General features: G+C 43.8%; 13 protein-coding genes across 13 annotated transcripts; 6 read left to right on the top strand and 7 right to left on the bottom strand.

Annotated features, from left to right (window-relative positions):
- Nucleotides 1–895: 895 nt before the first annotated feature.
- On the top strand, nt 896–2283 carry L201_007758 (uncharacterized protein; the record flags this gene model as incomplete). Its single annotated transcript, XM_066223464.1, has 6 exons — nt 896–939; nt 986–1080; nt 1307–1392; nt 1451–1550; nt 1606–2018; nt 2065–2283. 6 exons carry the CDS (start codon nt 896–898, stop codon nt 2281–2283), a joined length of 957 nt encoding a protein of 318 aa, XP_066079561.1.
- Nucleotides 2284–2342: 59 nt separating this feature from the next.
- L201_007757 (uncharacterized protein) lies at nt 2343–4763 on the bottom strand (the record flags this gene model as incomplete). The annotated part of the gene is made up of 7 exons (XM_066223463.1): nt 2343–2699; nt 2742–3031; nt 3075–3204; nt 3422–3698; nt 3748–3784; nt 4145–4406; nt 4455–4763. 7 exons carry the CDS (start codon nt 4761–4763, stop codon nt 2343–2345), a joined length of 1662 nt encoding a protein of 553 aa, XP_066079560.1.
- Nucleotides 4764–6274: 1511 nt separating this feature from the next.
- Nucleotides 6275–6652, top strand: L201_007756 (uncharacterized protein; the record flags this gene model as incomplete). Its single annotated transcript, XM_066223462.1, has 1 exon — nt 6275–6652. The coding sequence occupies one exon, from the start codon at nt 6275–6277 to the stop codon at nt 6650–6652; it is 378 nt and encodes a 125-aa protein (XP_066079559.1).
- Nucleotides 6653–6833: 181 nt separating this feature from the next.
- Nucleotides 6834–10491, bottom strand: L201_007755 (uncharacterized protein; the record flags this gene model as incomplete). The annotated part of the gene is made up of 12 exons (XM_066223461.1): nt 6834–7037; nt 7090–7629; nt 7677–7829; nt 7878–8240; nt 8347–8470; nt 8519–8840; nt 8920–9100; nt 9149–9382; nt 9428–9568; nt 9610–9917; nt 9968–10375; nt 10422–10491. 12 exons carry the CDS (start codon nt 10489–10491, stop codon nt 6834–6836), a joined length of 3048 nt encoding a protein of 1015 aa, XP_066079558.1.
- A 68-nt stretch (nt 10492–10559) lies between these two features.
- L201_007754 (exportin-T) lies at nt 10560–10935 on the bottom strand (the record flags this gene model as incomplete). The annotated part of the gene is made up of 2 exons (XM_066223460.1): nt 10560–10697; nt 10786–10935. 2 exons carry the CDS (start codon nt 10933–10935, stop codon nt 10560–10562), a joined length of 288 nt encoding a protein of 95 aa, XP_066079557.1.
- Nucleotides 10936–11452: 517 nt separating this feature from the next.
- On the bottom strand, nt 11453–12543 carry L201_007753 (NADH dehydrogenase [ubiquinone] iron-sulfur protein 7, mitochondrial; the record flags this gene model as incomplete). The annotated part of the gene is made up of 7 exons (XM_066223459.1): nt 11453–11546; nt 11602–11740; nt 11797–11924; nt 11979–12078; nt 12178–12336; nt 12400–12450; nt 12510–12543. 7 exons carry the CDS (start codon nt 12541–12543, stop codon nt 11453–11455), a joined length of 705 nt encoding a protein of 234 aa, XP_066079556.1.
- A 435-nt stretch (nt 12544–12978) lies between these two features.
- On the top strand, nt 12979–14830 carry L201_007752 (uncharacterized protein; the record flags this gene model as incomplete). The annotated part of the gene is made up of 5 exons (XM_066223458.1): nt 12979–13077; nt 13127–13659; nt 13709–14123; nt 14179–14301; nt 14366–14830. The coding sequence occupies 5 exons, from the start codon at nt 12979–12981 to the stop codon at nt 14828–14830; spliced, it is 1635 nt and encodes a 544-aa protein (XP_066079555.1).
- A 285-nt stretch (nt 14831–15115) lies between these two features.
- On the top strand, nt 15116–17127 carry L201_007751 (uncharacterized protein; the record flags this gene model as incomplete). The annotated part of the gene is made up of 12 exons (XM_066223457.1): nt 15116–15230; nt 15285–15568; nt 15621–15676; nt 15728–15839; nt 15900–15988; nt 16051–16092; nt 16146–16231; nt 16283–16345; nt 16395–16531; nt 16592–16613; nt 16671–16707; nt 16758–17127. 12 exons carry the CDS (start codon nt 15116–15118, stop codon nt 17125–17127), a joined length of 1413 nt encoding a protein of 470 aa, XP_066079554.1.
- Nucleotides 17128–17179: 52 nt separating this feature from the next.
- Nucleotides 17180–18750, bottom strand: L201_007750 (uncharacterized protein; the record flags this gene model as incomplete). The annotated part of the gene is made up of 9 exons (XM_066223456.1): nt 17180–17495; nt 17564–17714; nt 17795–18021; nt 18086–18134; nt 18197–18279; nt 18345–18434; nt 18496–18542; nt 18595–18686; nt 18741–18750. The coding sequence occupies 9 exons, from the start codon at nt 18748–18750 to the stop codon at nt 17180–17182; spliced, it is 1065 nt and encodes a 354-aa protein (XP_066079553.1).
- A 254-nt stretch (nt 18751–19004) lies between these two features.
- L201_007749 (uncharacterized protein) lies at nt 19005–20715 on the top strand (the record flags this gene model as incomplete). Its single annotated transcript, XM_066223455.1, has 7 exons — nt 19005–19143; nt 19242–19681; nt 19740–19858; nt 19923–20038; nt 20098–20176; nt 20245–20377; nt 20440–20715. 7 exons carry the CDS (start codon nt 19005–19007, stop codon nt 20713–20715), a joined length of 1302 nt encoding a protein of 433 aa, XP_066079552.1.
- Nucleotides 20716–21142: 427 nt separating this feature from the next.
- Nucleotides 21143–22915, top strand: L201_007748 (uncharacterized protein; the record flags this gene model as incomplete). The annotated part of the gene is made up of 7 exons (XM_066223454.1): nt 21143–21178; nt 21283–21382; nt 21442–21563; nt 21629–21788; nt 21896–22625; nt 22683–22784; nt 22867–22915. 7 exons carry the CDS (start codon nt 21143–21145, stop codon nt 22913–22915), a joined length of 1299 nt encoding a protein of 432 aa, XP_066079551.1.
- Nucleotides 22916–23092: 177 nt separating this feature from the next.
- On the bottom strand, nt 23093–25153 carry L201_007747 (homoserine O-acetyltransferase; the record flags this gene model as incomplete). Its single annotated transcript, XM_066223453.1, has 5 exons — nt 23093–23626; nt 23699–23856; nt 23931–24011; nt 24078–24675; nt 24749–25153. The coding sequence occupies 5 exons, from the start codon at nt 25151–25153 to the stop codon at nt 23093–23095; spliced, it is 1776 nt and encodes a 591-aa protein (XP_066079550.1).
- Nucleotides 25154–25617: 464 nt separating this feature from the next.
- On the bottom strand, nt 25618–27120 carry L201_007746 (uncharacterized protein; the record flags this gene model as incomplete). The annotated part of the gene is made up of 9 exons (XM_066223452.1): nt 25618–25701; nt 25754–25888; nt 25960–26051; nt 26110–26223; nt 26289–26403; nt 26457–26574; nt 26797–26873; nt 26927–27007; nt 27067–27120. 9 exons carry the CDS (start codon nt 27118–27120, stop codon nt 25618–25620), a joined length of 870 nt encoding a protein of 289 aa, XP_066079549.1.
- Between the last annotated feature and the right edge of the window lie 349 nt (nt 27121–27469).

Below are 27469 nucleotides of genomic sequence, written 5' to 3'. Positions count from 1 at the left end.
AAATTCAAGGTTATGAATACTCCAGATGACACAGGTTCTATGCGGTCCATGTATCATTGTCAAAATGCTGTACTGATGAATACCTTGTAGATTGTTACTTCGTGATTTGTCTCATTTTGTTTTGCCACCACTTTCATCTCGTAAGCGTCGATTTTCGCAATTCCATTTATGCCCTTCCAGGTTTGTATGCTCATACCTCTTACTGCCCTCGTCGCACATATAACCATATTCTGTGCATAATATTGTATAAAATCACCTAACGCTCTCTAGACATCCAGATGGCTCGAGATATCGGAACTGCATCACATCTCCGTCTCCAGTATCTAAACCGAGACGTCTTAGGCGATATCCCCCCTATAAGGGTGGAGGGCGGAGTGCCTGGCGGTGAAAGCCGACGCGGGTGACGGTTCTTCGGCGGTGACCGAGAAGTGATCATACATTGCGATAGAGGGATTCTCGTCTTCTGGGGTATACATACAGTAGATTTACGATTATACCTGCTCTTTTATCGCAATGATCTGCCTCTCGACTTGTGAAGTTGATGCGTAATTCTCTCCTTTGGGGTATGCATAGATTTACGGTTATGCCTACTCCCTCATCGCAATGATAAAGAACCGTGATGATCAGTAACGGTTAAAGTTATATCCGGAGCAGCGGGTATTTTACGTAACTTTTTCGACTGGATCTAGGTGCATGGCTATGACGCAATGATTGTATAATAATACCCCAATCAAGGAATAATCTGGACTGTAGGATTACCATATTGCGGTTATAACTCCGGGGCCACCTCAACACCTACTACACTGACAACGCTAACCCTCAACTCGACATCTATCTTACATCTGCTCATACAACTCACTCTATACTCCCACTAATCCACATTGCACGACTCAAGATGACCACTGACCACGAAACTCTACCCAAGGCTATCCTCTACTCGTGAGTCAATAGGCGTTAGACTCTGCCTGACGTAAACTCAATCCAGCTGGCCTACCTCGGTATGGTCGACCGTTCCTCAATTATGTTTGTATGAGAAAGGTTATTCGAGTGATGAGTATGTGATCAAATACGTGGATATAAGTGAGTTACCTTGACAACAAACCAGGAGCACTCGCTAACCACTTCTATAGCCAAAGGAGAAGTAAGTGGACACGATTCTTGCAAGCAACTAACACTTTCTACAGAACTTTGCCCCATCCTACCTCAAGTGAGTTCTTTTGTTCATCCGCGGATATCAGCTGACACATCTCTCAGAATCAACTTGAACGGTTAGTATTTCATTGCCTAAACACCCGCTGATGTGTAGGCACAATCCCCACCCTCGTCGTACCCACGCTCGAAACCACTGGAAGCAACGTTGATACCAGATACCGATCACTCAGAGATACCATCGTAAGTCCTCCCCCCAAACCGCTCCCATACCCCTACACCGCTGCTGACCCAAACACAGTCAATTTGCGATTTCCTCGATCACGCCCGTAATTCCAGCTCTGGCCATATCCAACACCAAGATAAACCCGCCCCTACCTTAGCCCCCGCAACCATAGAGGGTGAGTAAAACCAAACTCAACATCCGCTAACGTGTCATAGGCAAGGGGCTTTCAGACGAGATTATCAACCTTATCCACGTCTACACCGTCGACCCCAACTTTGTCGCGCTCGCGGTCCGAGACGAAGCCGAACTTAAAAAGAAAGCAAACCGACCGCCCGGCCAATCCCTCACCCTTCGACGAGAAGCACTACAACGTTATTTGCAAGAAGCCAAACAAGCTGTAGCTGAATCAGCTGTAGCCCCCAAAGAAGGATCATTAACTTGGGAACAAAAAACGGTCAAATTCCTTGAAGAAAAAGTTAAATCCAATGAGCAAATCTGGGAATTATACAACGGAAAGGCTGGAAAGGATAAGGAAGAGCAGTTCTTCGAGGTGTGTAAGAAAACATGGACCGAATCTCTCCCAGAAGCATTCGCAAAACTCGAAACCCTCTTCAAAGGTCCTTACGCCCTTGGTGATCAAGTGGTAAGTTCTTCCTTCCTATACAGGCTATTCACTAACTTCTCCCCAGTCCCTCGCCGACTTACACTCCATCTCCTGGCTTACCCGACTCGTCTCCATCGCCGGTGGAGCTCCCGACGCTACCGGTATCGACTCCCTACTCCCTCATCTCGGTGGCTACAAGTTTGGTCCAAAAGTACGAAAATTCTGGGAAGAATGGGTAGAAAGGGAAAGTTTTAAACAAGTTTTAGTTCCTGCTTGCGGTGTTTTCGAAAAAATGAGCGGCTAGGTCTCTAAGGTGTGACCAAAAAAATAAGTCTCAACTGTACATATCACTAGCGATGCATATTATTTGCTTTTATCGCGTTCACCGTAAGCCTTTGCGCCTTTTCCCCATTTCCCAGCCTTTTCGCCCCACTCATCGACCACACCCCACATGTGTTGTTCCTTGATCACCGGCGCCTTTCGAGCTTTTGCTTCAGGATCCAGTTTATCGGGTCTGGAATAGCCAGCTTCCACCGCAAGATCATCAGATAAACCCACCGACGAAGCCAACCCAGTCGCCAGACGTCTTTGAGTGGACCGCGCTGTTGTCTGGTTCTTCGACTTCTCCCATGTTCTCGATTCTAAATCCAAAGGCAGCCATTCTTCTACGATATATGTGGGCGAAGTGGTCATTTCGATCAACCTCGAGACAGCTCGTTTCTGTGACAATGTCAGCTCAAATTGTACAGTTAAGATACGTACATAAGCAAATTTCTCGTCCTCTCCTGTCCATATACCAAGCACGCTGAAAGAGCTTCCGCTGCGTTTCTCTTCCTGTCTCTCTTTTTCTTTCTTCACAGCAGTTGTCGTATTATACAAACTAGTATTGGGTCGATACGGAGCTGATACTGTTTCCGACAAAGATTCCGCTGCCATAATTCTGTCATTAGTCATATCATCGACTTGAGACTCATCCAAGGCCAAGGCGTCCGGGAAGAAAAGATCTCTAGCTGTTGCAGGTGACCTTATATGTATTTGACATCGGGATTCATCTGTGATCATGATCAGCTACTACCATTGCAAAGCTTCACTCACACAACGCATCAACCAAATTAATCAATCGACGAGCTTCGTTCTTATGCTTGAGGTATAGGATGGGCACATCATCGATGAAAAACGTGGAATACGATGAAGCAAGCGTTAGATAATCGGCAGGACCCAAATTCTACGAGGTCAGCGGAATTACACAAAACACAACTTACCTCTTCACACAAATCAGCAAAGGTGAAGCGGCATGTTTTGCCAGCAGCTGCAGGTACTACAACCCTTCGTCCGTACACCGATACCTGTTTCGGTCCAGCTAATACATCAGCTTCGCCAATGCCTCCTAACTTACCATCTTGCCCCTCGATCTGCTCCCTCCAGGCCGTCTCAAAGCTCACATCGCCCTGATCATACCACCTTGCAACCTTTTGCTCCGCCTCCTCATCCGCTCTAGCCCGCCAGTCTCTCCCACCATCAACTTGAACCAGTTCACACCTGCTTTTCAAAGCGTCCAAAAACCCAATCATCCTATCGCGCTGAACACCATGATGATATAGATCTTCGGGAACTCGGTTCGAACACGCCACCACGACACCACCTAACCGCCAATACCACGATAACACATCTCGGATAAGAGCGGCAGAAGAAGCGTCGACCAGCTGGAACTCGTCAAAGCTGTTTTGAACACTTAGCGGTAGCATCATTTTAGCCAGAAATAACCCACTAAAGCACGTGATAATCCAATATCATATTCCTCGCAACTATGTCATCATTAGCAACGTCTTGAACTACTGTACTCACTGTTAAAAGCCATTCCCTCTTCCTTTGCCCAGACCCTTTCATTCCCTTCCTCGTTCCATCTGCCACCTGCAAAAACCGCTTTCCAACCTTTTTTACCTGCCAGCTCCATATTTTCAGTCTTCCTCATCATCTCTTCTACTTCGGAAGGCGCATTTTTCCTTCTTTCTAGCTCTAAAAACACCTGCCTATATAAAGATAACGTGAAGGCATGATAATGGACCCTTCGCTTGGGTAAAGGCAAGAGCTGGAAAAAGAGGGATAGCAAGAGTGATTTGCCGGTACCTATAGCCTTAGCTATGCTTAATACCGTAAGCACTCACCCGGTGGACCAGTAAGCAGTATACCTTTAGGAGTAGTAAGATTGGCCAGTTCTTCTTCACCACTCAAAACCTTGACCAGTTTTCTCTCTTCATCTCCGGAATCTATTTCGATACCAAGGTATTCCCCAGCCTTCTCTTTCCCTTTGATCCAACTTGATTTCCGTTGAACATCCTGAGCAATGAACGGAGCGGAAGGAGTGAGTCTAGCTACAAGATCAATTGGAGGTGAATAATCTTCTAGCGTAGTAAGAAGTTGTCGAAGCTGCGATAAAAGTCAGCATACTTCACGAAACACTCTCAGATGGCATACCTTCATAACACATCGGACTTGCTCATCATCCCACTTCAATCTTCCTGTAGCTACTAGCCCTCGATACAGCTCCAGTAGGTCTGTAGGTGCTGGGACTTGCGCCGCGCTGACATCTTCTTCTCTCCTTGTATTGCTTGAGATCGATCTAAGCCCACCGGTAGCCCTTGTCAGTCGCGCCGATCTAGCCGAGATCGGTGGTAGAGATTGAAGACGGGTTGATGTGGAGATCAGCTTCAGTCGTAAACTCGAGGAAGCCGGCTGTATCAAGGCTTGAGCTCTCAGGCTTAGAGGTGGGATCCGGCTTCTCATTTTGACTGTTTGGGTGAATGAAAATGAAAAAGTACTGGTGGTGTTTCTTATCTGATTAGAACTATACATCGAGGATTCTCACTGTGCGTCATTTTCCGAAATCTCTTTCATTCAGGAACGCCCTAATTACCTCCACCATACTGGAAACAAAGCTGGCATCGTGAGCTCTGGTTTTATCGATCTCCCTGCCATTTGTGACTGGCTTGAATATTTTCCTTCACCAACAGATCTGGATCAGCAGTAGTAATCCGATGATGGGATACCGCAACGTTGCTGATGATCCCACAGAATGACCAGGCATCTCCATCAGCATGACAAATTGGGTTGGCAATAAGCTGCTGACATCGTCTCGGCTGCATGCTTCGCGCTATAAGCTCACCAAGATGTAAATACCTCGAGATTATGTGACAGAGAGAAATCTCAATAACGGCAAAGTGTCTCCCCCAGGTAGCCGATAGCATCTTGCTTCACGGCCAGACTGCAAAGTTGTACTTGTTTATCATGGGATGACAAATTAGTTCGCAGGAACTGTATATGAGCAGACTCATATTGGATCCGGCGGATAGAATCTTGCACCTCCTGGGCAGACCGCATCTGCGTCTGCTCGAGCATATCGTGACATTATCATCTCAGGAAGCTCACAGAGCCGATATCGCCATATAGCATGAGCCTCGCAGCCCCGTAGCTGCTCCCCCACTCACTTGCAGAGAGTTACATGAGCGCTAATTTTCACCTCATACACAGTCCTTTTCAGCATTTACCGCCGTAAGAATAATTTTCTGTTGATTATTGCAGATATAATGCTATAAGTTTTACACTGTGTTCTGGTTCGCTGGTCTTCCCTTCGGTAGATGCGAAAGCACTGCAACAGCTCCACACAGCAATAGAGACTGCCTCAGACGAATCAAGGTTCTGGGTCCACCTGACAGTCGAACAACATCTCGTACTCTTAGCAGTGTAGAAAGGGTTGTTCAGAGGCTAATTCAGATGTAGATTTTGGAACTCTGCTAGCCTCAGCTCACCGATACCCAGGAAAAAGCCTTTGCGATTTCGAAAGATTCATAACCAAAAGGTTTCTTTTACAGAAGGAAACACCGAATTTAGCGTTGCGCCTCCACGAGAAAATACTCAAACCTTGGTGGCTTCCAATCAACAGTAGCAACAGTAGGCTGGTCTCTACAATTTTGGCAAGTGGTGGTATCTCACTCACTCGTAGAAGCTCGATAACCACCTCCATTTCGTATCTCAAGACGCGTCGTGATTCCAGCGGAAACTCAAGAGATCTAACGTAAGGTGAACATCCCGATCGCCGATCTGATACTAATCGTCACCATATCGTCATAACCCCACATAACCGGTCTAGTGACTTTCGTTGATGTATATAAACGAAACAGCATAGTCCACTGAAATACATCTTTTCCCTCTTCCTGGATAATCAACTGAGATACCATCAAGACAAGTAAGTACATAGAATACTGTTGTTATCTAGCTGACATCGTCGCTCCAGCACAATGCCATTCCGACTCGCTTTACGACCTGTCCGACCAATGACTGCTCGTGTCATTGCACGACCATTTACTACAACCCCTCTCAGACGAACTACAGCAGGTTACGGGGATCCACAAGACGAAAAAGCAGACAACCACACTCCTCTTCCCTCATCAACACCCGATCCTCACCCAGAAGGTCAAGGTAAAGGTCCAGGTAAAAGAACCGGAACAACAGATCCAGAAGTCGCTCAAGGCAATGTAGGAAATGCAGGCGGAAAGAAAGGTTCAGGTGACTCAGCTAAAGAGAATGTCAGCGGTCAAGAGATCAAAGAAACAAAGAAGATTGGTGAAGAACCTAAGAAGGAAGAAGTTGGCGGCGCTGGGCCAATCGGTGGATAAACGTAAGTCATATCTTGCAACTTAAGACGTATACACATTGATCGTGTGATGCATGTTGTAGGTTTCTCGAAGGATTTAGCAGGATAACGGGTAAAAGAGGTTATATACAGGAATATGAAATGTATAATATATGCAAATGAATAAACAGCATGCGTTTCGTTACAGGCATTATGATCTAAGTCTAACCTCTCATAGCTTTGACAAATTCGGTATATGTTTTTCTAAAGTCTTTAGCTTGTAATGTTTTCAAACTATTAACGAATTGATTGGCAATATCTGGAGGGCATCCCAATCGAGGAAGGAGGTCACTGAGCAAAAAATCGATAGCTTCTTGACCTCTTGCTTGGGCGGTACTTCGGACGAGGCCTGCCATCTCGAACAGGGTCTACGAAAATGTTAGCGGGGGTTTTACAACACTCAGATTCCAAACAACCTACTAGGGTACTTCCTCGGATGTTAAACTCCTTCCTTGCTGGTACCTCAAAACATGCAGGTAACAATCTTTGGTAGATGAAATTTTCGTAACCAGGTAAAGCTTGTTTCGCCCTATCCTCCTTAGCAATGGAATGTTGGTTGGTCGCTGCAGCTGACCCATTGGCAACGGCTTTGCTCATGGCAGACAATGCACTGTCGGCGAAGACTGATGGTTGTGCAGCAGCTTCAGGTGAGGTCCCCCAAGCGATAACACTTCGAGCGAAGAAACCGAAAGCAAATCGTTGAGAGCCTGGATCTGAGCAATCTTGAGTCAAGCCTAGAAGCGTGGTGAGAACGTTTTCGAATTCTGGCTTGTTTCGTTCGGTAATGAAAACGCCATCGAGATTAGCGTTCATGAGAGCGGTGAAGAAAGTGAGGTAGGCGTCTTTAAGTCGAGCGTGGGTCTGAGCTTCATCGGTACCAGTGATAGGTTGTTGGAGAATAGCAAAGATGCGGGATAGAAGGGGAAGGAGCAGCATATCCATGGTTTCAAACGTGTTTTTCTGCAAGATGTGTAAGCGAGATAATCAGATTTATATGGATTACCCACCTTGAGACGGTGCATCAACAATCCCAGGAAAAGCATAAAGTCGACCAACTCGGATGGTTCGTATTCTGTCACGACAACAGACACGAACCTCGGCACAAGCTCGGCAACTGTGGTCCCAATCGCATTGACGAATTGAGCAAAAGCGAAACGGGCCTAAGTCATGGTTAGCAACAAACCACCCTCATTAGTCGCTAAACTTACTGCATCTCTGACAACTCGTTGTGATTTTACCGCATCCAAAGCTTGCAACAACGCTTCTGTCATTTGCTTGAAAGGCGGAGTATAAGGAAGCGTTTCCACTTGAGTATCTGAAACAGTTGGGAAACCCTTGGCGAAATGACCAAGAGCTAACAGATGATGGTGGACCTGGAGGACAGCTTGTATATCGGTCGGATCCGCTCTGTATCTTTCCACTCCAGAAGCCATACCACTCATCAAAGGTCCCGCTATCGCTTCCAAGAGCGAGATCTGCTTGCCGGCGTCGGTTTTGGTGAAATAGACAAGGAACCCTGCACCCTCAAATAGGTACAATTGATCGGCCGCATAAGTCTTCCCTGTTGTAGCCTTGATGAGAGGATCTTCGTCAGGCGAGTCCGGTGCAGGCACGTCGGCATTGATAACGAGCAAATCCTACAAAGTCAGCTCTAGTATATAGCCTACCATCACTCACCTTGATACTCTCCAAGATAGGCGCGACCATCGCATCAACAGCCGGACTTCTGCAATCTTTGCACAATTTTTGGAAAAGATAGAAACATCGACGTCGGACACCTTCGTCGGAGTGATGAACACCTCTGCAAATCGGTCAATAATTGATAGCCCTTCGCCCACGGCCTACTCACCTGGCATCCAAAATCGCCTCGAACATTGGTGGGACGGCTTCCGGTTTATACCTCCAAAATTCAACATATCTGACAGAAATCTCGAAATACTGCAGAGTCACTGAAGCATGAGGGTAGGTAGATATACCAGAAGCCATACAACGCTTGAGCAACTCTCCAAGAGGTGAGAGAGGATACTGATCGTAATCAAAGTTGTCTTTTGCATTTCCATAGTTGACATCGGCATCGGCCATTTCGCCAGTTGGTGTTGTACGACCACTTGACATCGCTGAACTCATGTTAGCGTTTGCGCGGAAGGTCTTATCTCTCGCAGCTTTTGTAGCTACATCAGGTGGAAGATCGTAGAATCCAGCCCGAGTATTGTCTAAATATCAGCGACAGTCACGATAGGTTCAACTCACTTTTCGACAATTCTCCAAAGGTGTACACCAAGTGCAGAGCCAATTCAGCTTGTTGCCAAGGTACAGCTGCCGGACCACCAGATTGAAAGGCATCCAAGGTAGCTACCACAATTCGAGCGACTACTTCCGTATGTAACGCTTTTTCTATCTGTGCAATGGACTCGATGTAGGAACGGCAATGCTACAAAGTCATTAGCATTGGCATTCCTTTCCGCATTGTTCAACTCACCACTCTGAATGTACGGAACAAAGCCATCTCATCATCCGAGTCGTCCTCATTCCCAGGGGCTTCCCATTCTGCATCCTCTGGCCAAGCAAGCTGTCTGATGAGTATATCCAACATGGAAGCTAAAAATTCTCGGCGTTGAGGAGTAAGAGGCGGAGGTGGACTAGGTGCGGGAGGTTGAGGTTGACTTGCTTTCACAGGCGGAGGGGCAAGTGGTGGTTTGTAGATACGTTTGTACTGCGTTTCTGTTAGCAGTGATGTGGTTATTTAAGTTAGACTCACCACTTTCAGAAGATCTGAAGCGAAAGGAGCCACAGAGATAGGAACTTCGTATTGGCGATCACTCAAGAATCGGAGTAGTAGTGGAAGAGCGGCATTCATCATGTTCTCCGCCTCGTTTCGCAATGGTTCGGGTATCTCGTTCTGTCGATTATTAGCTTTGCGTCTTCAATGAGTTAACTCACGTTTTCAGAGAGAGCTACTAGCTCAGTACCAAATGTCGCTAGAACACCACCCACAGCAGCTCGGAAAGCTACAACCTCCTCGTTGTCCTTCACACCCCTTGTTTCCACCTCTAAAGGATCAACAAGCGAGACGATGTCAAGTACCTTCAGAACCTCCAACCTCGCTTGAGGATCTTGAACACCCTTTGCAGCGAAGGACCGTATGATGTTGGCAGTGGCAGTTCGAAGGGATATATGGCGTGACCGAAGAATACGATGATATAGAGCAAGTGATGTAGGACTGAGACTAACCCCGAGATCCACCCAAGCTATATCCTTGTCAGCTCAGATAGCAAAAACTTGGATGGAACCACCTTACGAGTCCAGGTCACCATAGTTTTCAAAGTTGCTTCTACCACTTCTAACCATTTCCCCTCTCCACCTCGATCCAGCATATCCAAGCCTTTTTCTAATAACCCCAACATCCCATTAACGGCTAAACGTTCATCTCCACTAGATCTGATAACATCTCTCACAACGCCATCCCTTTCCTGCCTATCTTTGGAATACTTCCTGGCGCTTCTAAGCGTAGTATCATGCACTTCTTGCGCTATTTCGGTCAGAACTCGAAGGGCAAGGAGTGTAGGGTGGAAATTGGTAGAAGATGAAGGAGAGGGATCTGACGGCGTGAGAAGAGCGATAAGCGGGTGAAGGAAAGTCGGTATTGTGTTCGGGTAGACGTTGAGGAATAGATGAGCTAAGGTAAAAGCGAGCTTGTTCCGAAGAACTGAGCTGTCGTAAGCTTGCTTCTTGTTATTAGTCGCTAAACTTACAGGCTTGACCACCTTCGCAAGGACCATGCACGTATTCAGTTTGTACGAGATCCATGATAGCAGTATACATGGCTTGCTGAGATTCTGGAGTCATTTCACCGGATCTACAATATCAGCCTCTTCCTGTTCATACTAAACTCACCGTTGAGTTAAGACCGTATCCACCACTTGCTGACAGAACATTCTCAAATCAGTTTCCAGCTTTTGCTTCCCATCTTTACCAGGATTAGAAGGTCCAGGAGCACCTGCACCTTGAAGGTAGAGCGCCAAACAGTCCTACATGTATGGGGGTCAGTTTTTGTCAGCTGATTCCACGATTTTCCTTTGCTCACACGAGCCATCAATGGAGGATACTTGTGCTCACCTGCCAGGTCTCCTGACAGAGTTCCTTTACCTTTGTGAGGTAATCTATTGCTTGTTGTTTGAGCTCAGCATTAGCATTAGGATCTATACCAGCAGCGATTCGTACCGCTTGAGGGATATTAGTGAGATGAGGTGATTGAGAAGACGCCATAGCGGCGATGTGGTTTTGGTTGATTTCTGTTTTCGATACTGGTGCTAGCCGTTACGGCGGTATGATATTTTATGTAAATGATATATAAATTGAGTAAGCAGCCTTCTATCAACGGCAAGGGCAAAACAGTCGAAGTATGATGACGATATGACGATAATGATGAAAAGGAAAACGCCAAAACAGAGCAAAGATAAAATCAGAAATCATGTTGCAACCATGTAACGAAATTCAACCAGTTACTCAAACCTCCATCTTCCAGGCACGCGACAAAAAAAGTTGGTTTGCCACATCATATACCTCTTTATCATGTTTCCTGATTACAGCGGGTAACTGATATGACCTTGTGCATGCAAGCTCAAAGCGTAATAATGTCATATATGATGCATAATACACTCTCCATCTATGCGAGAAGTACATGAGATGAAAATAATGGAAAAATAAAAATTCAAACTATCATAACTAGAAGACCGGGAAACTCGGACCTTCCCTCTCCGTGCGAACTACCTCCATTGTCACCTTACTTTCGGTACCATCGTACACCTTGTCTGTTTCTTCGCATCTTTCGTTGTAATTGAAGCATACCATAGAGTAAAGCTTCAGCTGTAGGTGGACTATGTAAAGTAAAGTCAGTAACGTTGAGCTAGAATGATAAATTTGTGAACTTACCATCCAGGTACGTAAATATCTACTGGGACAATTCTGTCACACCCTCGTACAACTGAGTACGAATAGTGATAGTAACCACCACCGTTGGCACATGAACCCATAGAAATAACCCATCGTGGTTCAGGCATTTGATCATATACTAATGATACATGGATGTTAGCATAAAATACATCCAGCATTAGGGAATGGACTGACCCTTTCGCAATGCAGGTGCCATTTTGTTGGTCAAAGTACCGGCAACAATCATGATATCACTTTGACGAGGTGAAGCTCGGAACACAACACCTAATCGATCTTGATCATATCGAGCAGCAGCCATGTGCCTATATCGGATATATAAGCACAACGCGTTGACCACACCGATAATCTCAACTTACATCATTTCTACAGCACAACATGCAAGACCGAAAGTCATAGGCCACATGGAACCTTGTCTGGCCCAGTTGACGACTTTATCAAGTGTTGAAAGTACATATTCTATTGATAAAACCTTGATCAGCACCGAATCGTCCGTACATCGTATCCTAACGATTGTGCATCTCCCAAATGACCACCACTGAATGGATGTCCACTCACCGGCACCGTTTCTAGGCGTTTCCAAACTCAACTGATTACTTCCCCTTTGTGCTATAGCAGTAGCTGGCATGGTAGTTGAAGGAGATGAATCGGCGGTATTTATTGATGATGTTGGAGTGTGGGGTCGGAGGGCAATAGCAGTATTTGAGATCGGTCGAGCTAGAGGAAATCACGTCAATTTCCGATTCTACCGTCCAATCATCCGATTCAAGTGATACTAACCGATCGCAAATGCTGGTCGAATGGTGGATGAAGAAGCTTTGGCAAAAACGCCTAGATCGATCTCAAATCAGCATTGCCATTTCGTGATAGATTTCATAAGATCTGCTCACCACTTCGTAAACCTGGTAAGAGAGCAGTAGCCATTTTTGTGATCCTAATCCTGGTCCTATTCCGATGTGACTATACAGTTGATCTTAGTGATACAAGGTAAGATGGATAGATGAACTAAAGACTGTTGTGTATAGTAAATGTCGAAAATGACCATGGTAAAAGGTAAATGCTGAATATTGTTATATGAGTTTATGGTTATAGGCTGTCGCCGCCTGATGATGTATAGAGCCAATTAGGAATGCGTTGTTATACTTGTATATCGGAATTATACGGGGTAATCTAAGCTGTGGCACCTTGTTTCCCATTCCTCCACTTTTAACATCTCTCGTTCTTGGTTTTTTAGTCGAGATTTCAAGATTTTATCGTGTACAAGTAAAAACAAGTTATTTGTCAATACTCAAAGGCTTGTGCCAGGTTTCATTTGCAACTTATCGCAGGCTTGACCAGACGGAAAGGGACACTGCCAACATGTTATCAAGATCAGCATTACGAAAGGTCGCTAGGCCACAGTCTACCTTCAGTCCTCAAATCTCGGCCGTCAGACAATTATCGTATGCTTCGGTTCGGGTAAGCAATTATACTTTTTGCACTAAGACGCAACTGATCTTTTGATTAGCCATCACCTATCGCTCCTGGGAAACGACCGGCTGTACCAAGTGCTCTAGCTGCTTTACCATTCGCAGCTTCCACCAGAAACCTTTCTTGGACACCATGGCGACCATCTACACCTTCGACGAGTGTTGCCGAAGAGCCCTCAGCTTCAACTTCGATTACAGCTCCCGCACCTCCAGTCTCCCCAGTCACACCCCCTGAACCTATAATTTCGGAATATCATCCCGACTTAACCACTACATCTCCTGTCGAACACGTCACATCAAGCTCAATACCTGCCGAACCATTCAGCACTTCACCCGTAGATCCCTCATTATTACCTCAACCACCGGCAGATGGGGTAACACCAACCCTTGCCGATTTGATATTGAATTCTGGAAAACCTTTAGAAGAAGTGTTGAACTCGCCTGAAGCTGTTCATGCTGCTATGCAAGTGTCAGACTTGAAATTGATGGGATATGAACACGGCTTCTTTAGTATATCTGGATGGTTCACCGATGCTATTGTAGGATTGCACACGACAACAGGATTACCATGGTGAGTAAACTGTATTTGTTTGGCTAGGTCATAGCTGAAACGTACGTAGGTGGGCAACTATCGCTTCCATCACCGTTGCTATCCGACTTGCCCTTTCCCCTATTCTCGTTTCTGGTCAGAAACATAATGTACGATTAGCAGCTGTCAACCCTCAAATACAAGGTTTAATGGAAAGAGCACAAGAAGCAAAAGCCAAGAAAGACGTTCACGCTCAAGCCCTTTTAGGTCAAGCTATGAGACAATTGATGAAGGATCACAACGTTAATCCACTCAGAGCATTGATTCTTCCTGCTATCCAACTACCTATCTTCTTGACATTCTTCAACATTGTTAGAGGCTTAGCAAATTTACCGTTACCACAATTGAAAGAGGGCGGTCTTGGATGGGTGACAGATCTTACTGTGGCAGACCCTTATTACATTCTTCCCCTCACATCGTTGTTATTCACCAACTTGGTATTCAAAGTAAGTCATTCTTTCTCAGAATACACGCTGTATCCCTCACTAATAATCTGTATAGTACGGTGCAGATGGCATGAATACCGCTCAAAAATCCCAATCACCAGAAAGAACTGCCCACATAAAAAATTTCATTCAAATGACCACATTTGCATCTTTACCTATAGTATCCTTTTTCCCAGCGGCAAGTCCTTCTCACGACTGTCTAGACTGTATCTTGTTTAAGCTGACCCATGATATGCTTCCAGGCCATTCTATTCTATTGGACATTCTCAACCGGTTTCACACTTCTCCAATCCATTATTCTCCGACAACAAGTAGTTAAAAACATACTTGGTATCCCTACTCCACCTAAGATCGAAGCTCCACCCGGACAGAAAGAATTCAAAAATCCTAATTGGTTAGATACAATCAAGGCTGCTAGAGATTTCGTAACTGGAAATTACGCAAAGGCAACCGAGATGGCAGCTGAAAGAGACGCGCAAACACGTCAAGAACAAGCTTTAATAGCCAGAAACAGACCCTACTCACAACAGGTACAGTCTGTAGAGAGAATCAGAGAGAAGTCTTCCTCATCTCCCACCTCTTCCGCCGCACCATCTCCATCAACCCCTCAATACGCTGCATCAACGTCGGCTCGAGAATTAAGTCCTCGAGAAGCTGAAAAGCAAAGACGTGTAGCTGCCGCCAGGAGAAAGAGAGCTGGTCAATAGATGTCTTGTATACTCATAACATCACTTGCATGCATTACCTTGCACTACTGAACTTCTTCTGCTGCGTCAGATTATTCAGATAGTAGATGTGGACGACCTCCACTTTCGGAAATTTGCCACCAAAACGTTACAAACGTAATTACCAGAGAATTATCGAAGGACGTCATATCCTCGGCAAGGTCAAGTCGAATGTTTATAGTGCCAATAAGATAGCAGTCATCTTCTCTTCTTCATCAATGTTCTTCCTATATACATTATAACCTAGTACAGATATCATAGATCGCCATGCTTCCGCGTACAGCGGTACAAGCTGCTTTGGCTGGCTCAAGCCGCCAAATACTAACTCCCAGATATCGAACCATAGCGACTGCTCTCCCCCTATTACGACAAGATGACCGTTGTAAGTGATTCAGCTGTGCTATAGGTTGAATACACGTAGCTGACTACCTTGTAGTACCAAGAGGACATATAAGGCCTCGTAGAAGACCGCTTCTGCCATCAGAACCCTCACAACCTGTAGATCCAGCTCAACCACAGCAACAAGCTGGACCATATCCGCAATACGATTTCGATCAATATGACCCATCTTCTGTACAACCTCCTGTCCCTTCTAGACCTGTATATATCCCGCCTGATCCTCAAGGTATACTGCAAGACAATCATGCTGCGAGGGATATATTGGGACACGAAAGTCTGGTCATCGTCAGACAGCTAGAAATGTTGAATGTCTTTATGGGTGTGAGTGTCCACTTCAAATAGTGTAAAAACAATCTGATAGTCATGGTGGTAGTTCGAACAAGCCAATCGATATGCGATACATTCACCTGACGGACAGCATGTAGGATTGTAAGTTGTACCAATGTTGCACTCTTCGACTGGTTCTAACGTATCATTCAGTTTGGCAGAAGAAGAACAATCCTTCATATCAACCATTTCTCGACAAGCTTTGCGAACGCATCGACCATTCAGAGCTATCATTATGGACAGATATGGGAAACCTGTTTTATGGGTAAGCTGGACTTTCAATCTGTTTGTAAAGGTTCTTCTGCTTAAATGTCATTTGCCGCAGATTCGGCGTCCGTTCGCTTTCATCAACTCTCGTATATTCGTGCACGCGCAAGAAGGAGCAGAGGGGCATCTCGTTGGGGAGGCGCAACAGTAGGTCAGAATTAACGCAATCATCTTCAAGCGCTTCAAGCTGATCTGAAAAATCTTGAAAGACAATGGCATCCTTGGAGAAGAAGATACAACCTGTTTCAAACGTAAGTAGATCTCGGTATACAAGACAAGTAATTATGCTAACGAAATATGACAGGCGAGAACAAGATACTTTTAAGCAATTCGCGAAAGTAGATAGTGGTTTCTTGGCGTGGGATTTCTGGCTCAAAGATAGAGACGATCGTATGTTTACAGATGCTCCAGAGGTGTGAAGATGCTGACACCAGGTTTTAGGTCTCGTTGCTTCAATCAACAGAAATTTCCGAGGTATTGGAAGAGAATTGTTCACTGATACAGGTAAATTATTTCGCACTCCTAAAAACGTCTTGAGCTGACAAAGAAGCAGGACAATATGTGATTCGGTTTGATGCTGCTGGAACTGAGCTTGAACTCCCACCTGGATCCAACATCAATGTACAAGGACAATCATTGATCTTGCCTGAAGGCAAAGAAGGAGGGCTCAGTTTGGATCAAAGAGCTATGGTAAGTACGGTGAGCTGCACCTAAAATTCGCTAAGCTGATGTTGATCTTCGCGCAAACAGACATTAGCTACCGCCGTGTCAAGTGAGTCATCTCCTTTACCAATCATTCCTGATTATAGCTGATAAATAACCATCTTAGTCGACTTTGACTACTTTTCTCGACATTCTGGTAGCGGGTAAGTCCTTCTTTTTCCATGCCACCACACTCAAGCTGATCTCTTGTTAGTGGTATGGGATTCCCTTTTATGTTCTGGGGAGGAGGCGATGGGGGTATGGAGGCTTCCCGAGGTCGTCCATCCGATGTCCAACCGACTGATGGCGGTGCCGCCGCCGGTGCAGCAGCAGGAGCAGCAGGGGCGGGTATGACGGAAGACGAGCAAATATACGGAAGACAACCTTCACAAGCCGGTCGACAGGATCCTGAGCAATATCCGCCAAGCGATGAAGGTATGGAAGGGTATCAGGAAGAACAGGGCTGGGGTGAAAACGAAGTCATGCAAGATCCTTGGTCTCAGCAGCAAAACGATGGAGGTTGGTTCGGGGGTGATGGGAGTGGTGGCGGAGGTGGGGACGGTGACTGGGGAGATTGGTCATAGTGTGATGCGAAAGGGTAGACTGGTATAATATGCATTCAATCATATCATCTCTCTAATTATTTTGTTTTTGGCTGATATAGTCATGAGGGTCAGCGTCATCAGAATTCCCAGAAACTGCGTTACTCACTTTGCAGTCCTCCATTACAGTGTCTTTGATTAGAACCATAACTCTACCTTGATCTTCAGGCTTGCTGAGGGAATTATCATGTTCGTAACTTGCCCCGATAGCTAATTTACTTCCATCAGGCGAGAAAGCCAATGCAGAGATTGAAGTAGGATATTTCGAGTATAACTTCATTCTCTTCTTAGCATTGTGATCCCATATTGAAATACAACCATCTGATCCACCTGATGCGAATGTGTTATGTCTATTTCATACCAAACTACATGAGCATCTTCCTTTCAACCCAATCGAGCGAAACTGACATGAACTTACACTGGATGATAAGCTAAAGCATTGATTGGGTAAACGCAATCTGCACCGTCGATTTGTTGTCTGTGAGCTCTGAAGGCATATTTTGAACCTTGATCCTCAGGGTCAAAGTATTCTACTGCTATTCTACCTTCGATTGAACCAGATGCCCAACCTGCAGAAAGAGGACCCGTTGATTAGCTGGACTGTAGACTATTCATTTTATAGGGTTCATGGTATGTTAACGGTACATACCTTTACCATCAATCATAGTAGCAACACTTCTAGTCAAGAATTTCAAAGCACTTTCCCGCTGTTGAGGTGTGACTTCACCATCTGCGGCAGCAAGTTGTGAAACCTCATAGACGTATACATGTCTATGTGCCATTGAGACTAAGAGTCTTCCTGATTTAGAAGTGTAAGATAAGTTGTAAGCTCGTGCAGGTAGATTTTGAGTAGATCGCAATGGTGTTTCAGCGGATCTGTAGAGGATGTAGAGATATCAGCAATTATCGCTATTTCCAGAAAGCGTTATAAACGACTGACGGGTCCCAAACTTTCAACGTTGAATCCCATGATGTTGTTATTAAAACGTCTAGAGAACGTAATATCAGTTTTGAATTTCTAGTATAACAACCTACGATCATATAAGCTTACTGAACTCAGGACACCAGACCAGACTTGAGATAGCATCATCATGTTTACCCAAAACTCTACATTGTCCTGACTCGAAATCCCACCTGTTTGAAAACACAATATCGCTTAGCTGTGTACTCTGTCTTATTGGTTCAAATCGGCTACTTACTGCCTTACTCTCTTATCCAATCCACCGGAGAACGCTATTGTTGGAGATGAACCAAATGCAGCTGTGAGGACTGCTGCTGGATGGGAGAAGCTATAAAGGAACAGAAATATGAGAATTACGTTTGGAGTTGCATCGGTATGGAGACACTTACATTACAGGAGGTTGAGGAGGGGCGACAAGGTGATGTAGTTGTATCGTCTATATCACGGTTATCAGCTTAGAATCAAACGGTATCCGATAGCTGACTTACACCATCCCAACTGGACACCAGTAACCTTGTTGAATCAGGAGAGAAGGTTAGGGATGAAATCCCATCAGAGGGGGGTTGTAATGTTAAATCACCTGTGTTCGTGCTGCGTTAGTATACTGCCCTCGAGTGTCTGGTTTGGCGCTCACCTGTTGACATGTTGGATTATGGTATAAATATACGAATAAAGAAGAAAGGTAAAAAATCATGAAATATGAAGTTGAAGTTAGTGGTTATTCGAGTAATTTTCAGGAACGCGTTCGCGAGGTGGAAGGACGTATTTATTGAGATTTATTTGTTGACTTTTCCAACTTTTTGTCTTTCCATGAAATTATTGACTTTACAAGACCCGGTACTCTCCCACTCATTACCTTATCTACCTTCAAATCAAATATAGCACTAGAAGCAATACTATGGACGAAGATAGCTTTACCTACGAGCCGAGGGATAAATCTGGTCCGATGGATATAGATTCAAATTATGATACTTCCCGTTTGGACGCTTTCAACTTGGTCGGTATGGGATTAGGTGAAGACGGACCAGCTCGTAAACGTGAGTTGCCCCTGCTCTTACTTATGCTCGCCATAGCCTGCTTCTTTGCTTGATGACGGGTCATCTCTTAACGTATATCTGACTTTTCCAACATATAGGCCTACATAGCGAGTTGGACCGAGCAATACCATTTAATGCACATCCTACAGCAGGATTCGCACATTTCACTAATTCTTCGTCGAATTCTGCCCCTCTACTTCTAGCAGCATTAAACACACCTCGAAAAGCACCTTCATATGATCCCTCGCAATGGTATAGCAATGTAGCCCGTACACCTGCAACATCCAATTTAGTAAACCAAGATGATATAGATATGGATAGTCCTGCTAGAGGTTTGGCTACACCTGCTAAAAATGTCGCAGAAAGTCCTCTTAAAGGTAAAGAAGCTAGAGTAGAAGATGAAAAAGAGAATCAACCAGAAGAGAAAGAGGGAAAGGATGAACAAGAACAACCAAGAAAATTCGCTAAAGGTGCAGTGTCGAGAACGAATAGAAAAAGAGAAAAAGCCAAGAAGGATCAAGCTCGAAATGATCAAGGGGTAAGCTACCTTCAGCATGTTGTACACTTGGCAAATGCTAAAGACAATTGAACTTCAGGTCGCGATCAGACATAGTGACTCATCCACACCGACATATTCGAAATCGGAACATCACTATAATGTTCATATGACACCGCCCGCTTTAAGGCATTCGGAAATACCTGCTTTGCTATTAGGGTGAGTGGAGCGTGACACCATCATGTTCTAAAGCTCTTGTTTGCTCATATATTTTGTGCTATAGATACCTTCAATTCGCTGTGAATGCTTCTATTGTCCTATTCTGCTTGTATCTGGGTATTCAGTTCGTTTTGACTGTAAGAAGAGACGTAAATGATAGAATGCAGGAGCACTCCGTTGGTGAGCGACAACGTTTACATTCTTGGAACGATAGGTAGCTGATGAATCACGTCTGATAGAGATACTGCAAGAAATTGCGGAATGTACAAACTTATACCTGACCAATCGATGTGATCCGGTATTGCGAGTTCCTGCTATGTATGTTGGAAATACTCCTATCTTTGAAAAGGCTATAACTTACGACAGCGATGGAAAACCGTTTACAGGGAAGCACCATGTAAAGCTTGGGATGCTTGTATGAATCGAGATCCTACGATGGTTGGGCGTATAAACATCATTGCCGAAACATTCGCAGGAGTGATAAATAGTTTTGTTGACCCAATTAGTTGGAAAACCATGGTAAGTTGATTTGTATGGCTGCTCAAGTAGTAGTAGCTCACGGTTCTTTTGATGTTTATTAGAGTTTCACCCTTGTCAGCTTGTCCTTCCTTATCATACTTACCAATTCAGCATTATTCAATCTTCGTGCCAAAGCCACACATCATGACCCTCTCCCACCAGCCAATCAGTTTTGGCCGCCACAAAGTCAATTCATGCCTCAGTTGCCTCCTCATATGCCTCATCCGCATCAACACATGCTAGCCCCTCGACAACATAGTCCATCGCCCCAAAACGGTCAAGATGGTGCCAAACAGATAAACTGGACCGGTGAGGAGAAAAAGAAGGGATGGTGGTAAATCTTCAAGTACCACTAAACATTAGAGTAAATCACGAAATAACGCCTCACTTGTCTGTATGCATTTACTGGAGTCTAGCAATACATAGAAATACTCCTGCCATTATTACTTTGTTGCATGCATATATCTGTTCTGTCTTCTGATCCGGTTGATCTTATAAGTACCGCCACCCAGTTTATTGGATGTCGTCTCGGCTAATAGGCACGGTTGTTCCCGTATTCATCCATCAATATGACGCCAGGTCACTCAACTGCTTATGTTATGTTTATCTGCTATCTCTTTCACCTTGTATCCATAAATCCTACTTATCATTGATATAGATTGAGCCCGCATTGCTTTCGTTCCCGCTAGAATCAGCTACCATTGTAGGCTTGAAACCCTTCCTCAACGCAATCGCAGACAAACACCACCTCTAGAGACTACCAACATGTCTCGTCTTGGCAAGCGTCATCCTGATCTTCTCGTGAGTTCGCAGCTTTTTTTATTGTTTTTCAGCTGTCACAGACAGAATTATCACACTTGAGCAAGAATAGAGGAAGTTGACTTCTAGCTTTTCCAATCCATTAGTGCTGTAGTTTCAATCAGGATTTCTCCTGTATAGCAGTAGGTCATAAGAAGGGATATACTATACTCAATTGTGATCCTTTCGGAAAAGTACACTCGAAGAGTAAGTCCTGAAGATATCAGAGAGTCTGGATCTGACCAGTTCATGGGCGTGCTGTATAGATGATCAAGGTGCTACTGGGATCGTGGAGATGCTGTTTTGCACATCGTTAGTAGCATTAGTAGGAGCAGCAGATACTCAACCTTCAAACAGTCCTAGAAAGCTTCAAATTGTTAACACTAAAGTAGGTTCGCTTAGCTGTCTTACAGCATACTCTTGCAGGATGTTCAACACTGATTCAGTTCGCAGCGTCAATCCACAATATGCGAACTTATATTTCCTACTTCAGTATTGGCGGTTAAAATGAACAGAAAGAGGTTGATAGTGGTATTAGAGAATGAAATCTATATTTATGATATATCAACCATGAAACTGTTGCATACCATTGAAACTGGGCCCAACCCGAATGGTGAGCTTGCTATCTTTCATAATTCATCGTTCATGACTTCTTCAAATCGAACCATCTTGTCGAAACGTCGAACATTGTTTGCTGAATACATGAACGTGCATAACTAGCCGTCTGTGCACTATCCTCATCATCCGAACACTCCTATCTTGCCTATCCATCACCTGCACCATCAGCTTCTTCTGCTCCTTTATCATCGAATGCTGTCCCTGCGGCTCCTCCTGCACCTACAACTGGTGACGTTCTTCTATTCGATACGATATCACTCTCAGCTCTTAATGTCATTCAAGCACATAAAACACCTATTGCGGCTCTTGCGCTCAATTCAACTGGAAAGATGCTCGCGACCGCATCAGACAAAGGAACCGTAGTCAGAGTATTTTCTGTGCCAGACGCTAAGAAATTATGGCAATTTAGAAGAGGTACACAAAACGCCAAGATATTCAGTATGAACTTCAATTTGGCTAGTTCGTTATTAGCTGTTTCGTCAGACTCTTCAACTATACATATATATAAACTTGCCAATTCTAAAGGTACATCTTCCAGCTCGATGGGACATACCGAAACCATACCTGAACATATTGATGGAGCTAGATCACCAACACCATCAGAAGCAACATCAAATTCACCCCCATTATCATCAGCCAAATTAAGTGATAACAGTACTAATAGTGCTACTTCTTCATTACGGAGAAGATCATATCATATCGGTAAATCCTTTGTTGGCGGTGTAGGTGGATATCTACCTAGGAGTGTGTCTGAAATGTGGGAACCGCAAAGAGATTTTGCTTTCATCAAGTTAAGAGGTAACGGAGCTAGAACAGTCGTAGCTATGAGCGGGTGAGTGAAACCATATCGATGTTGTCTTAGCAGTCACTAATCCCCCTGACCATGCAGGACTGTACCTCAAGTCATGGTAATATCTGCAGATGGTTTATTCCAAGCATACAGTATCGATCTGGATAACGGAGGGGAGTGTTCTTTAATGAAGGAATTCGCGTAAGTGTCCGCTAACAACGGCTTACCACCTGTCTTCCTTTCTTTCAGTTTTCATGAAATGTTAGCTAATAAAGTTGCATAGATTACTTGGATCCGAAGATTCAGTTGGTAATGCTTCACTTGGCATGTAAAGTATACTAGCTATTTAGAATCTCATTGAAAGGATATTTCACAACATGATTGTACGAGTATGCATGTAGTTTGTAATAAAGGAAATCGATGAAGCGATGCGCATGTTAACTTTGTGCCTACAATAGTATCATACCCTTCGTCTCTGTTCTGACTATGATTTCTGGCTACAGCCTCGATCAATGCAAAAATCCTCTGATCGCTCCACCGACATTTTGAACATCTAACAAGAAAGTGTCATGACCCCATACACCACCTAATTCGTAATAAGTTACATTTGAATTACCAGTTAATTTCAACGCATCAGCCAATTCTCTTTGTTGTTCGACTGGGAATAACACGTCTGATTGAACACCTAAGACCAGTGCTGGAATATTTTGTAATCTTTTTAGACCTTGTGATAATTCTGACAGATGTGGTGATTTGGAAGTTGGGATGAATTTCTTTAATTTCTTCTTAATCTCCTTTTCTATCAATTCTCTTTCTGCTTCTGATTTTACTGTAGATGATGCCGATTCAATTGTGGATCTTGAGGTCGAAACTGAAATTTCGACTGGATCTGTTGGATAAGGGAATGGAGATGTATCAGGATAAGCTGAGTTGAATTTTTTAGCTAATGATGTTAATGCTGTTGATGACATATCAAACAAGTCCATTGCTTTCGATAAATAAATCATCGAATTAGCGTCGTAGGTCAGACAGAATCTTTCACCCTATACAATCCAAAAAATGACAATATTAGCTTATCTGAGAACGCATGGTCACCATCAATGTATATAACTTACCTGGTGATCCAAATACGTTTCAATCAAAAAATCTGGACTAAGTCTAGGAACATCCGGATTTCCATTTGAATCTAATGCAGCTTCTTGCTCAGAAAGCATTTGTCTACCAAATCTTTGTTCCCATTCTGGACCTGATCTATATGTGATAGTAGCGATTTCTGTGTAACGGCAAGTAACGCAAGTGGTAAATTAGCTCAAACGTATCATACTACAAACTTAAAGTTCAGCTCACGTCTAGCCAACTTCATACCGTTATGAGGAGGTACTCCGTCATAGTAGAAACCTCTGTTCCAGTTAGGATCTGCCATCAATACTATAACAATAATAAACAATTAGTCTGTATCTCGTACAGAGCGGCAGTTGAAGGAATGGAACTCACCAGATCTTTGAGCGTATCTCATTCCCACACCATTTAAACCTGATCTACCTGCAGCAGAAATACTAACGACTCTACCAACTCTTTCAGGAGCTATATAAGCCATTGAGATAGATTGCATACCACCCATACTTGAACCTATACTTGCATATAGTTTTTGTATACCTAAATGGTCTAATAAATCAAACTGAGCTCTTGTCATATCATGTATAGATAACATAGGGAATCTAGTTGCCCATCTGGTATCTAAATTTTCTTGGCCTGCAGGTGGATAATGTGACGAAGGTCCTGTTGAGCCAAAACAACCACCTAAAACATTTGTACAAATAACAAAGAATTTATTCGTATCAATCGATTTTTCAGGTCCAACGAAATCTTCCCACCATCCAGGTTTTGAACTTGTTGCTGAAGATACCTCATTACCATTTGAACTAACATGCGAAGAAGCAGATAATCCAGTATGTAACAAAATTGCATTACTCTTATCTTCGTTCAATTGACCCCATGTCTCGTAAGCTATTTGAAAGGGTGGTAATGGCCGTGGCGAGTAAAGTAATGGCAGTGATTTGGTCGAATGGAAATGAAGTGTTGCAGGAGGGGGCTTTATGGTTATACCAAATTGATCGTAAGCCTTTCTCTTCGTACTCGTCTGATGGTGAATAAAGACCACTCACAACATAGCAAGCTTCCGCTTCTTCTTTACCATCTTTACCACTCTCTCTACCTTCTAAGCGTTCTTCATCTCGTCTAATCTCGTCATCTTTCTTTCTGATTGCATCTAATTCAGCTTCTCTCGCTGATAATGCTTTTTCTTTACCTTTGAAGGATCTAGGTGAAGGTGCAGGTTTAGGTGAAGATTGTAATCCGAATCCACCTGGATTAAAAGTAGGTTTCCTTCGTGCAGGTAATTGAGGTGAGACTGGTGGGATGAAATAACTCGAAGATGATGATGCAGTAGAAGAAGAGGGGGAAGAAGGAGCAGGTGGATGATAGGAAGCTAAGTGTGGTTTAGGTGGTTTCCAAGTTATCTTACTACCTGGTAATTGAACAGCTCGCGGTATAGTTGCTCTTGGTGGCATATTTCAGTATTTATATGATCGTGCAGGTTTAGTCAAACAAATATAATCCAAAAAGATATTCATACATTCCACAATATATATCAACTTTGTTGTGATATATAGATGTTGCTTAGTGAGCATAGTGAATATATTATCAGAATGATTCGGAATTGGGATGTAAATTGATCTTCGTCATTTCCACAAAACTGGTGATTCACATTCCCAAAAAATCAGACGAAAGATTGATCACGCCATACGGGGTCTCCATTACTCCCATAACACTCCGAATAATCAATTACCGGTCATAACGTTACTTTTATCGCCGTCTATAAATAAAAAGTCCATGTCGTAGGAACTGCTCTCATCCAGGTTCGAGATTGAGATCCGAAATTGAGAAGGCAAGAATCTCTATATTTAATGTTGCATAGCATAAATGGATAAATTTTGAGAAACAGTACCTTCAGTATTCCCCACAGCTCATAGCCTTACATATCCTCGTTAGTCCATTCCTCAACAGTCTCATAGAGTTCTTTAGCAAGACGCTTTTGGATCTGAATGGTGGTTTCCGTCTGACAAGGGTCGTCAGCATGAACTCCGAGTACTGCATGGATGTAAACTTACTTTGGAAGGAGGAAGGGCTCTGATAAAGATATATCTTCTACCCATCAAGATCTCAGGCATGTCAGCTTCTCGTTCGAATGCATCTTTCCCGCCGGAGAAGAAGCCGCCAATTTCGGAAACAATGATAGCTCCAGCCTGATTGAGATGTATTGAGCAGTGTTGTAAGCGTCTAATCTATTTAGTAAGCAGCGATGGAGATGACTCACACAAACATCCCAAGGGAAACACCCTGCGTCCCAATAAACATCTAATTGGCCAGCAGCGATGGATGCAACGTTACAAGCGGTACTCCCAGTGGCTATACAATAGAAATTAGAAATCAGCATGTTCCTGCATTACTAGACCATTTAGCTCACTTCGCAAAGCATGAGCCATAACTCCTCCATTGACACCTTTACTTGGATCTCCTGCTAGCCGAGCAAAAGAAGCAGTCTTCTTAACAAATGTTTGTTGAGTTCGATCAGAACCCCCTAAGAATAGATCATTAGGTTAATCATGGCATTTTATGGATCTCATCTCATTACAGAAGACTCACATTCAGCGCCAATCATACATTTGGATAGCTCAGTTAAAGGTTGGGGAATACCGCCAGTCAAAGGAAGTGGAATAGTCTTGTTCATGAAAGCTCCACCGCCTAAACGAGCAGAAAGCTGTGCTTGTTCTGTCAGCTTACCAATGACCAAAAGAGGCTGATATAACGTACAATCTGGTTTAAGAAGGGCTGAGCTATTACCCCGACGACTGGTTTCGATTTATGCGCAACTCCGATTGAACATGCTACTGAAGGGCTAATTCTCAGCTTAGAATACAGAGCATTTTTACTCACTGAGAATGTACAAAGCTTTCGTAAGTCGTGTTCCAGTTTTCAGAACTTACTTCATCGTTCCCTATAGGTCAGCTACAAACCTGTCAGATTTGACTTACGTCAATAGGATCAACAATCCAGGTAAACTCGTCGGTGAGTGGTGGTCGGTCTCCTGCAGCATATGATTCCTCTCCAATACTGATGTATCAGCTAGTGTTCATGACATGTTGATGCTTACAATTTATGGGAGGGATATTTCTCGGCAACAGCGGTTTTAATCATTTCTTCTACCGCTTGATCTGTTTCCGTAACAAGCTAGAAGTAAGGTTTAGCTGTTATTTCTACCTGAATCTGATCATTGAGCTTACATCGACTGAGTTCTTCTTTTGTTCAACGTCCTCAGTGTTTTTCCATCTTTCCGCTGAAGCTTTGAGTATAAGGGCCGTTGCCTATCACGATGAAACGTCAACTCCGGTCTCCAAACTGAACGTTCTTCGGTCAGTCTAACCTTTTCAGCAAGCTCATAAGCGAAATCTAGGATATCCTGGTACTTTTCAGACATGTTGATGTTCTTTCTACGTATTTCTTTACTAAGTGATAATTCGCAGGTAACACATTCAGATAGAGATTGAGAAACGATAAGTAAATACGTTTATATATACATATAGATGAACAAAGCAAAGAATCAATATTTTTGGTTGACAACAAAGGGTGGACTTCCTCCACTTGATCCTCTCATTATGATCACTTCCACGTGGACAAAGCGCTCTACTCCGGGAAAATCCGATTTGTGGCAGCTAATTTCATACCTCCGATCTTTTTTTTACGTGGTTATATGGCGATATTTCAGAGATTTCAGACTTTTATTTGCGAGCATTTGAGCTTTATTAACGATCTTATTCGTCCAAAAA

This window comes from Kwoniella dendrophila, chromosome 11 (genome assembly GCF_036810415.1).
Source record: "Kwoniella dendrophila CBS 6074 chromosome 11, complete sequence".
NCBI lineage: Eukaryota > Fungi > Basidiomycota > Tremellomycetes > Tremellales > Cryptococcaceae > Kwoniella > Kwoniella dendrophila.
The sequence above is the reverse complement of the archived record's forward strand: the minus strand, read 5'-3'. Positions and strand labels throughout refer to the sequence as shown.